The sequence below is a fragment of the Macadamia integrifolia genome, chromosome 13, assembly GCF_013358625.1.
Source record: "Macadamia integrifolia cultivar HAES 741 chromosome 13, SCU_Mint_v3, whole genome shotgun sequence".
NCBI classification, from domain to species: domain Eukaryota; kingdom Viridiplantae; phylum Streptophyta; class Magnoliopsida; order Proteales; family Proteaceae; genus Macadamia; species Macadamia integrifolia.
This window is the reverse complement of record NC_056569.1, coordinates 10,515,924-10,526,112: the sequence shown is the minus strand read 5'-3', so window position 1 is coordinate 10,526,112 and position 10,189 is coordinate 10,515,924. Positions and strand designations below refer to the sequence as shown.

At 36.2% G+C, this 10,189-nt stretch overlaps 1 protein-coding gene across 2 annotated transcripts; it reads right to left on the bottom strand.

The window, feature by feature from the left end:
• Positions 1-3,650: 3,650 nt before the first annotated feature.
• LOC122059976 (B-box zinc finger protein 22-like) lies at positions 3,651-8,052 on the bottom strand. 2 transcript variants are annotated; one of them, XM_042623088.1, is made up of 3 exons: positions 7,571-8,052; positions 4,900-5,325; positions 3,651-4,096 (listed from the first exon to the last, which is right to left on the bottom strand). In XM_042623088.1, the coding sequence occupies exons 1-3, from the start codon at positions 7,751-7,753 to the stop codon at positions 3,902-3,904; spliced, it is 804 nt and encodes a 267-aa protein (XP_042479022.1). In that variant the 5' UTR covers positions 7,754-8,052; the 3' UTR covers positions 3,651-3,901. The 2 variants fall into 2 exon arrangements, with proteins under 2 accessions (XP_042479022.1, XP_042479021.1); XM_042623087.1 differs by having other exon boundaries at positions 3,651-4,186; positions 7,571-8,039.
• Positions 8,053-10,189: the final 2,137 nt, after the last annotated feature.

The window sequence follows — 10,189 nt, the reverse complement described above, 5'->3', positions numbered from 1 at the left end:
GTAATTTTTTTTTTTTTTTATTTCTTCTTTTATAATAAATCATATTTAGTTATAAGAAGAAAATCCCTCATATTATTTGATCATAGAGTTTACCTTCAAATTTCAACATTAAAAAATAGGGAAGTGCTTTCTGTCGAGGGGTACTATGATTCCAACGTGTGTGAGAGGGACAATGGGATGACACAAGGAAGCAAACGATACAGAAGAGGAATGAGAAAACAAAAACAAGCAATCACACAATACACACATATTACGAGGCTTAGCAAAATTGTTCACGTCCTTTGTGAGATAAGATCATGCTTCACTATCTTTCAGTTTGCTAACAGAAAAGAAAACTTCACTACAAATATATTACAAAACCCTATATAGAAAATTTACAGAAATAACTACAAAGCCTCGGAAAATTTTCTAAGCTCCCGCATTGATCCACTCATTTATTAAGGTCCCACTAATAACAATGATTGATGCGCAGAGTGAGCTGAAATTACAGAAGACCTACATTTTTCTACCCACTATTAAGACATTGTATCCCCGACAACATCCATAAAAGGGTCATTTTCCCTTTCATGAGGTTGGACGAATCATTTTGCATTTTGTCCCTCAGATATATATGAGCGTGAAGACCACACTTCCCCACATAAAACATTTCTCCTAAAAAAGTATATGAATATAAAAGATTCCAATAACATCACAAAATTAAAATTGATTTGACGTGTTGCGAGACAATCATTATTGGACATTTTGTTGCAGCTTATAATTATATGGCTAATATTTTAATGGTGATGATTGTATCAGAGCAATTATATATGCTGGGTAAGCAACAAATTGCCGTTGGCATCTTGTCATGTACCAAAATTGGTACACAGATGGGATATGCTCTTCAATTCTATTCAACTTTTGAATTTCAGGTCAAACAAAGTGTCTTGTGGTATAACAGTGCGTAATTTGACGAATAATTGAAAAGTCAAAGAAAGGGACATGATTTCCCCTGCTTTACTTGAAACAAAATCGGAGAATAATGAGTTTAAACAATATGAACCTTTTTTAAAACTTCTTTTAATTTAAATAGGACATAAGGTTGTTTTATCATCTTTATTTTTCTCCATTTAAATTTTCATCTCAAAAAACCGATCTAATGGAAGGAGGTGTCCACCACATACATATGAGGAAGTAATATACAACATAAAGTTATTTTATCATCTTCTTTTTCCTTCTATTAAATGTCCATCTCAAAAGACGAATTTGGAAAGAGGAGGTATTCACGTATATATATATATATATGAGGAAATGAAAAATACAACATAAGGTTGTTTTGTCTTTGTTTTTATCTTCTTCTTGTAAATGTTTATCTCAAAAGACCGATCTGGTAAGAGGAGGTGTTCACATGTATATGAGAAAATGGATTTTTTTCACTCAGAACCAATGTGGGACTAATATGACAAACACTCACCTCACGTGTAAGGTGGTACATGTGAACATAACTAGGGAGGACAGAACCAAATTGAATCGGAGAGAACCCACTCTAATACCATGTAAATTTTCATCCAAAAAGACCGATATGGTAAGAAGAGGTATTAACAAATATATAAGAAAATGATTTTTTTCACTCAAAATCGAAGTGGGACTAATATGACAAACACTACTTATGCATCGTTTCTCTACGGCTCCGTTTGCTTTCAAGGAGAATTTAAAGGGAAGAGAAGTGAAATTTTTATACTTAAAAAGTGAATGTTTATAGTCATTACCCCATGTGATTCAATGTGATTATATAAGCTATTTGATTTTTTTAACCATATTTGGCAATGATACATTTTACATGTAATTTTTATTTTATATATTATAACAGAGGGTTTTTGATGTAAAGTAAAGTAACATTTTATAATCAAATATGGAATGATTTAAAGTAATGATATAATTACATGGAATAATGATTATATATATTTCTTTTTTAAGTATGAAAATTTCACTTTTCTTCTCTTTAATGTCCCTTGCAACCAAACATAGCCTACTAATCTTTTTAAATTTGCAAATGATAGCTTGATTTACTGCTATCTTCCCCAGGCTACAGAAGGACAATTCGCTAATTTTAAAAGGAAAAGTTCAATGAACTATTGGGTTAGTATACGCTGGCACCCCGTCTATTTTTCTCCTTTTCTCATTACATGATCTTGGTTCCCGCTTATATATAAATCCATTTCATCACATCTTATTAGTGCGCTCCACCATACTGCCACAGGCTACTTATATAACCCTCCAAATTTTAAGTTAAAAGACAATCAATAAGTAGATAAAACCAAATGATTCCATAGTTCATGTATGAAAGAAAAGAAACCTTTCACTTTACAATAATTGAAAAAAAAAAAAAAAAAAGGTTGCCCAATAAATGGAAGGTTCATGAATGTGACACCAAAAATAGAAAACGACAATATATCAGATCACCTGAGAAACCAATGAAATATCACCACCAAAAGATTGACAAATACTAACAAAATTGAGAAATCAGTTAAAATATACAAACTTTAATCAATGTTCATAAGTCAAAAAAGACAGCAGACAAAGTTAATAGGACTAAAACGTTAAAACAACATCGATCACAAGGTAAGACGATCATTTCACCCTTAAAAGCTCCCGTGAACGGTATAGACTATACACAACCTGGCAGCGATCATTTCTCCCTCAATAAAATGCTGGCTGTACACAACCTGACAGCGATACTTCACCCCCTCAATAAGTACAGGCTGTCAGCAACCTCGCAGCGATCTTCAACCTCAGTAATTTTGGGTTGGGGGAACGCCATTTTGCCGACACGCCTACCATAATCGAAGATTGATTTCTATAAAAAAAAATTTTGAAACCTATGGATGCTGACACGCCCACCATAACCACCATTTGCTAATTGATTCGTTGATTAGACCCCCAAACCTTCCTCATCCAGTATTTCAGATTTCATATCTCCACCTATTTTAACACACATTCAAGATTTTTTCTGAGTCTCCCAAAAGAAAACACCATGTGGCACTCGTGGGATCCACCATCCATCCCCCAACCCAAGCTGGTGGTTGCAATATGGGGCCAGCGAAGTTTCCAGAACCAGAATTAACCAAGAATACCTCATAAGAAGCTGAAATCTAAGGCTATGTTTGGTAGCCAAGAGAAGAAAAGAAAAGAAAAAAAAAATCTAAAAAAGAAAAGAGAAAAAATGGGAAAAAAAAAAAAAAAATACATATGTTTGATTAATAGAAAATAAAATAAAATAAAATAAACAAATTCACAAAAAAATTAAATTTTAAAAAATATATAGACAAATAAAAAATCATTGTGTAATTATTCATTTTTTATCTTATTATATTTTCATATTTTTTCATGTTTTCTTGGGGTTTTTACAAGAAAATTTTTTGAGGAACAAAAAAAAATTTCACAATTACCAAAAAAATTATGAACTTAAAAAGGAAAATCTTCTCTTGGGTTAAGACACACCAAGTGCAAAGAAAAATTCTTAACCCAAGGAAAAAAATACAAAAAGTATACTTTTTTTTTTCTTTTCTTTTCTTCTCTTGACTACCAAACACAGCCTAATAGCAACTCAATTGGAAGGAAAAAAAACGAGCGGCATTTCGCTTTTGCCCACCCAATACAATACAAGCACAAGCTCTCAAACAAGAACTTTATAAACTAGCCCTTGTGCTGTTAAAGGCCCATTAAAGCCAGGCCCCTCTGTTTTTTCAGGCAGGAAAGAAAATTTAAACACTTGCTAAAAGCACAGATGCCTAACCAGAACGTTTATAAACTACAACCTCACAACCCCAAATAGTTACTACAACATACTACAAAATCTGTACAAAAATCTTCCCTCTCATCTGCCTCATCTCTTTGGTAAGGATGACGCTTGGTGATTTCACAGTTAGTATTGCCTACGGCATTCTGGAACTCTGGCGTCCAGAAGGTGCTGCCCGTGATTTCGCACTGGCAAACATCCAACATCTGGAACGAACAATCCACTGTCAAATTGTGCATTGTGCAAGGTCTTTGGCCAATAGAGGCCTGAGGCAGTTGGTGGGGATGGAATCTCTGGCACCATCAATGATACTCCTGGGTCCTGGTTCAGACATTCATCAACACCCAAATCTTCATCAGCAGCTCGTAGAATTGGAGACCAATCAGAATCTCCCAGCCTCCCACTATCAGCCTAGCAATAGAAGGGTTAGAAAGATGAGAGAGAGAAATGAGAATTATAATGGCAGGTAGTTAAACACCAATTGTTCAAAGCCCCCTAAATGCATTTCACACTCTCAGAGTACGAAACATATACTAGCCATAATGTCCCTTCTACTTTAGTTCAGAAATACAGTGGGACGTATGGGGGTGATCTTCCAAAATATATGTATGAACATCTCCCGCATTCTGAGCACCTAGAATTTAGTGGCGCAGAGTTTCACTCTCTGAAGAAAACACACACCCAGAGCATATAGAACCCCAAAATTCAAGTCACTTCAACATAACCATAACCAGCTGAGATACAGCTACATGTTCTGTTTTGACACTTACTTTGACCCCTTCACCTAGAAGATTGCAGTACAAAGCTCACAGGACTAAAGCGGTTTATTTGTCACAGAAGTGGACCTTTGAGATTCTTCAAGACCACAATCCAAGACAACTAATTCTTGGACTAAATAAAACTAAGTCGCACTTGGTTTAAACAGATGGCTTCCAAGTGAGCCTGCATATTTAGTTTGACTAACCTCACAGGGACATCAGCTACAAAGACTATATAAATTATAAAATGGTGCAGTCCCGGTGGAAATCCATAGGAAGAGAAAAATCTATACCACTCAGACCTTAAATTAAATAGAAAGAAATTTGTTTTCAACATATATGAGATTCATCTTTGGAAGAGCATACCTTGGAAGATCCATGCTCCATGAATCCAAAATTGTGATTGAAATCTGTTAATCCAAGAAACTCATCTAATGGCCACTCTGGGATAGATCCAGTTGTAGTGCCTCCAGAAAAAGACATTTTACTCATTGTTGGACCCTTACCTCCACTGGCTTGCCCCGACAAGACTCCATTAGTTTCACCAGTCACTGATGCAGTTGAACCCCTTCTAGACACTGTTCGAGGTACTGTTACAGTCTCTTCCACAGAGTTTGACTTCTCCTTCATAGAAGGCGCATCTGGATTTTTAGGCTCCAGCCCCACTCTCACCCCTGTAAGAAGAAACCTCTGGTGTTTGGACACATAGGGGTTTGCTGTGTGTATGGCAACATCACACTTCCTACAAAGCAAAGCCCGATCTTCTAGGCAGAAGAAAAAACCAACAGTCTCCTGCAAATTGGGGATTAAATATTAGAAAGCACGGGGAAAAAAGATCCAAAGTCATGGAGCTCAAATTTGCTTCCACCTTATAAAAACATTCAGATGCATTATAGGCAGTTTACTTCAGTGTGCCTATTATTGTTTATCTGTTTTTCTTCTTTCCATTTTCTCTGCTTTTTATTTTCCCCGATAAATACTAATTAACAGGTTATGAAGAAAAACATCTCAGCTTGAGTGTCCTGTTCTTTTAGGAGGATATACCTGCCAAAGAGGTCACAGAAGAGTAGCCAAACAAAGGTTGGTTCTAGTCTGTTGTGGGTCTTCTCTCCTATTGTTGTGCTTTTATGTTTGTCATCCCCTTGATTTATTATATACTTTGGTAATGTCACACTGGCCCCTTTAAGGATTTCCTGATTGAGTGGTAACCACTCCCTCCTTTTTTTCTTATATGGTTAGATAAATATATTACACTATCCCCCCTTCTTCCCCACAATATAATATCATAAAATCTTCTGCTCTATGGATAAGTGTTTCAAGATAAAATTCTAGACACCATACTCCAGGTTCTTTTGCTGGAAACAACAAAGAAAACAGTCATCAAAAAATTATGAAGAAAGGTTTATTTATTTATGCTTTTAGAAGTCCTGGGCATTCCATTCACATATGCTTGAATCAGGTGAATTCAATATGCAACCAATACTCAGGTGCAGCCTTGCTTAATAGTACACTCATAATTGGGCACAAGGATTATACTGTACATCCAAGACGGATCCACGTTAGACATTCGCCTACAACTCCTAACACTGATTGCCCCCACCCATCAAAGGCAAACTTCTACCAACTACTATGACAAATAACCGAACACTGTAGCACATTTTTACCAAGCTGTTGCCAGTTACTGAACAATGATGGTCATTTGTGAAAAGAATTATCTAGCACAGTGCTAGGATGTTGGCTGTATAGTAGTTAATATCGGCAATCTTTTCTCTATATTTTTTCGTGAACAATACTCTGAATCATAATCTACAGGGTACACAAAAACTTAGAATGTTGCTCAGCTGTCTTTTCCTACAGTAGGCATGTCAGATTTCAACCTAGTTTCCAATGTTACAATGATGGCCGACCTTCTCTTTTTAAAGGAACAAGATCCTGACCCTGATCGGAAATTATAGATGGATATGCTTCAAGGTGGGGAGAAGGGACGATAAGGTGAATCAAGAGGGAGTTCATAATCCCTTTGACTTGTAAAGCTTCTAAATCAGTCACTTAAGACTCACTGCACTTCAATTAAAACGGCAACGAGTGTCGCAACAAAAATAACAAATGGCATATTGTTTGGTTGTTCCTCCAAGATCCACAATCACTTAGCAGATATATAGACTGGAAACTCACAACCAATGATTACATACAACGCTAAACAACCAGAAATTCCAAACCCAAAAAACAGAATCTAATAATAATTAAACCATGAACAGCACGCCAGGAGAGGAAAATATAAACAATAATTGACTAAAAAGTATTTTATTGTTACCATTTCATTAATCAAACCACACAGTCTCAAATTAAAACACAATTAAATAAGGGTCCTTGACTACCAACCCATCAAAAAACGCAAACATGCATTAGGAACTCACAAGCCATAATAAAATACGAGACATCATCATTTCACGAATAATACCTCAATTTTCAAATAAAAATAAATAAATCACAGCAATAACCACATCAGGTCCATTTCACACTTTTCAGAGGTATGCTACACTATATAAAAATAACCCTTCTAGAAACCCCAGGCTAAATTTGTCGTTGAATATAAACCTAAACATGTAGAAAATGATTAAATATTGATACAAAAATTCCCAGAAAAACAATTTCATCAATCGATCATAATTTTAAGATGATTAGAATTCTGAAGTTGAAAGATAATTCAAAGTACATCCCACAAAAGTATTGAGGAAACAAGAACAGCAAGGAGGTGGAGAAATTTTTTAAGATACCAAAATCCATTCTTTTACAATCCATTCACAAGAACTACTTTCACACGACATGGACATGAGTATAGAATAAGATTAAGAGATCTACCAAAAACTAATTAAACAAAGAAATAAAAAATTGACTTTCCTTCAAACAAATCAAGAAAGATAAAATAGAATTCCAAAGTCTAAACCCTCAAATATAGACCTACAAATTCGGAATTAAAAAATATAGAAGATCAATTTCATCAATCAACAAAGTATAAATAGACTCTTAATCTCACCTGGCAGATGTCGCATTTGGGCATCTGCATAGAAGAATTCGTCAAGGGAATCCTCTGATGCTTACTCGCTAGCTTATTCGCGGCATGAACTTTCTCATCGCAAGCCCAACAAAGAGCGGCTTCGTCTGCACAGCAAAGAACGCTAGCCTCAGCTGCCTCACAAGCATTACACTGGATCTTCATCCTCTTTCCCCCTTTTTTTTCCTTACTCTCAACACAACGAAAACCGATTCGAATCAGAAACAAACACAGAAACTAGTATCTCCTCAACAAGAGAAGGAGAAGCTGAGTTTCAGATCTTCGCTAGGGTTTTAGATATAGAAAAGTAAAGGAGGTACCAGAAAGAAAGGGTAGACCCTAGAGAGTGGTTGGCAGAAGCGAGCGACCCTTCAAGAGGGGTAACAGAGTTGAAAGGGTAGTTTCCGTAAATTTGATGGTGGGACACTGGGACTTAACCGACAGTAGTTGGCAATGATCCCTTGCGGTTGAGGAAGCGTGCCATGCCAGCTGTGCACTTTAAAGGCCATACCGGTTACAGTTCTTATGGAAGAGCCACGCCCAATGGATTTAAGCACCGTGGCCATGCAAATGCAGAAGAATCTCTCTCTCTCTCTCTCTCTCTCTCTCTAAAATGTATATATCAGCGATATGGTCAAAAACGATATCTCGTTCTCGAATCTCTCGCCTTTAGTTCGGAAATGTTAGAATATCCCTTGAGGATAATTACAAACATCCTAGTCGAATCTGACGCCGCTCATATTGACGGCTTTTTGCGGGAAATTTATCAGATTTTTTTTTAATAAAGGAAATTTATCTGATAACCGAGATCTTTTAAGTAAGAAGGGTGTAAATCGATTTGGTTTCGGTTTAATTCCAAGGAGTGTTGGATGTGATCTGAAACTGATCCGGCTCTTCTCTAATGATTAGCATGTTCAAGTGTCCTTCAGTGATCACTCAAGGGTTTGGAGGAGTTGACACACATCCTAAAGCCAGTCAATACTTGGGATGCATTATGGGGATGTGTGTCCAATTCCTCGAGCTTTAGATGAGTTGTTGATGAATTGTTGGTGTTGGAGAGGATAGTTTTTCATCTAGAATAGGATTAAGCTCCGTCTTTATTTTAAGAAATTGGTCCTTATACTAAATTGGTGTGGTTCCTACATGATTGTATCATGTATACGATTTATATTATATATTTGGTATAATACAATAGTAGGGATGAAATAGGTCTGATTGGACCGAGTTTCTTAAAATTCTAACCTAATCAAGATTTTCGAAATTCAACCCAAGCCCAACCAAACTTGGTCGAGTTCATGTTCAGGCCCAATCCAACCTGGCCCTAACTGACCCTATCAGTGCCAGGTTGGGTTGACCCTGACTTTTACAGTGGTTGGATTAACCTTTATTGACCTATTTTTGTTATTCACTTCGTATGCATTAAAGAATTATAAACAATTAAAATACCAATAGGAGCCCTAAATTCTAATATAAAAATTCATAGTTAAATTTCGAGTCAGGTTAGACCAGGCTAAGGCCTCAACCTGAACTCGACCCAACCATTACCCAAGGTTGGAGTTTTTCAATCCTAATCCACCCTTAGGATCAAAAAAACTTGGTCCAAACTCTATTTAGGCTCAAGGTAGTCCAAGCAAGTTAGATTGTCAAAGCCAAACTTTCACCTCTATATAATAGGAGGAGGATTCCCTACAAGGCCTATGGCTGAGCACGCGGAAGCATCAGTAATAAAGGGATTTTTGCTTGAGTTTTGCTCTTCATCATGATGGTGAGGGAGTCATTTTTCCTCCCATGTATCTGAGCCACATTGATTTTTAGGCTTTTTTTTATGTAAATATAATATTATATTATAATATATCTATTTTTTACTAAGATCTATTTGTGAAAAACAATAATAGTAGATTGAATGACAAATATAACTAAATTGAAAGGAAGAAGGATGACTAAATTGGAATCATTGACGAAAAAGAAAAAGAAAAAGAGTTGGAGAATAAAAACCTAGCTCTTTGCTAGCGATAGAAGGAGTCGATCCCTTCCCGATTAATAAAGTTGATGGATTTTCCACTTACTATAACTTCATCATTGTCGGTATTGACACGTAGAATGGAACTCTTATCTTTATTTTCATCCAATTAATAAGTTCTTCAAAAAATCTATATAACAATATTATAAAATTAATGAGGAAGTATTTTTTATGGGAGAATGTGGCTCTTTCGAGTGCACCGGGGCCAATGAAGCACATGAGAAAACATGAACAAGAATGTTATTTTGCATTTCGTGGGGGCAGGATTGTGATTTCACACCCCCCATGTGTATGGGTGCAGGAAAAACACTCTCCCCACACAGAAATCATTTCTCGTTTATATTATATTAATATGCTATTATATATTGGCATCCAAACACTTTCAATTCTAACCATCAGTTCTTACCGGAACAAAATAAATAACCACGTCCCGTCTCTATACCACACCCCATGAATGGTGTGAGATGGGATTGGAAGGTACGGTTTGATGGAGAGGATCTGGGCTCACTCACTCACTACATCAACCTAGTTTGCATGCATACTTCCATGTGTATAGTTTCTCCACATGGTTTACTCTTTTT

Bases quoted from the DNA above. Each gene is read 5' to 3' on its own strand.
- LOC122059976 (XM_042623087.1), bottom strand. From the start codon at position 7,753: ATGAAGATCCAGTGTAATGCTTGTGAGGCAGCTGAGGCTAGCGTTCTT. The intron at 5,326-7,570 runs GTGAGATTAAGA...CCCAATTTGCAG, and splicing joins CCAAATGCGACATCTGCCAG to GAGACTGTTGGTTTTTTCTT. The intron at 4,187-4,899 runs GTATGCTCTTCC...TTCTATTGCTAG, and splicing joins TGGAGCATGGATCTTCCAAG to GCTGATAGTGGGAGGCTGGG.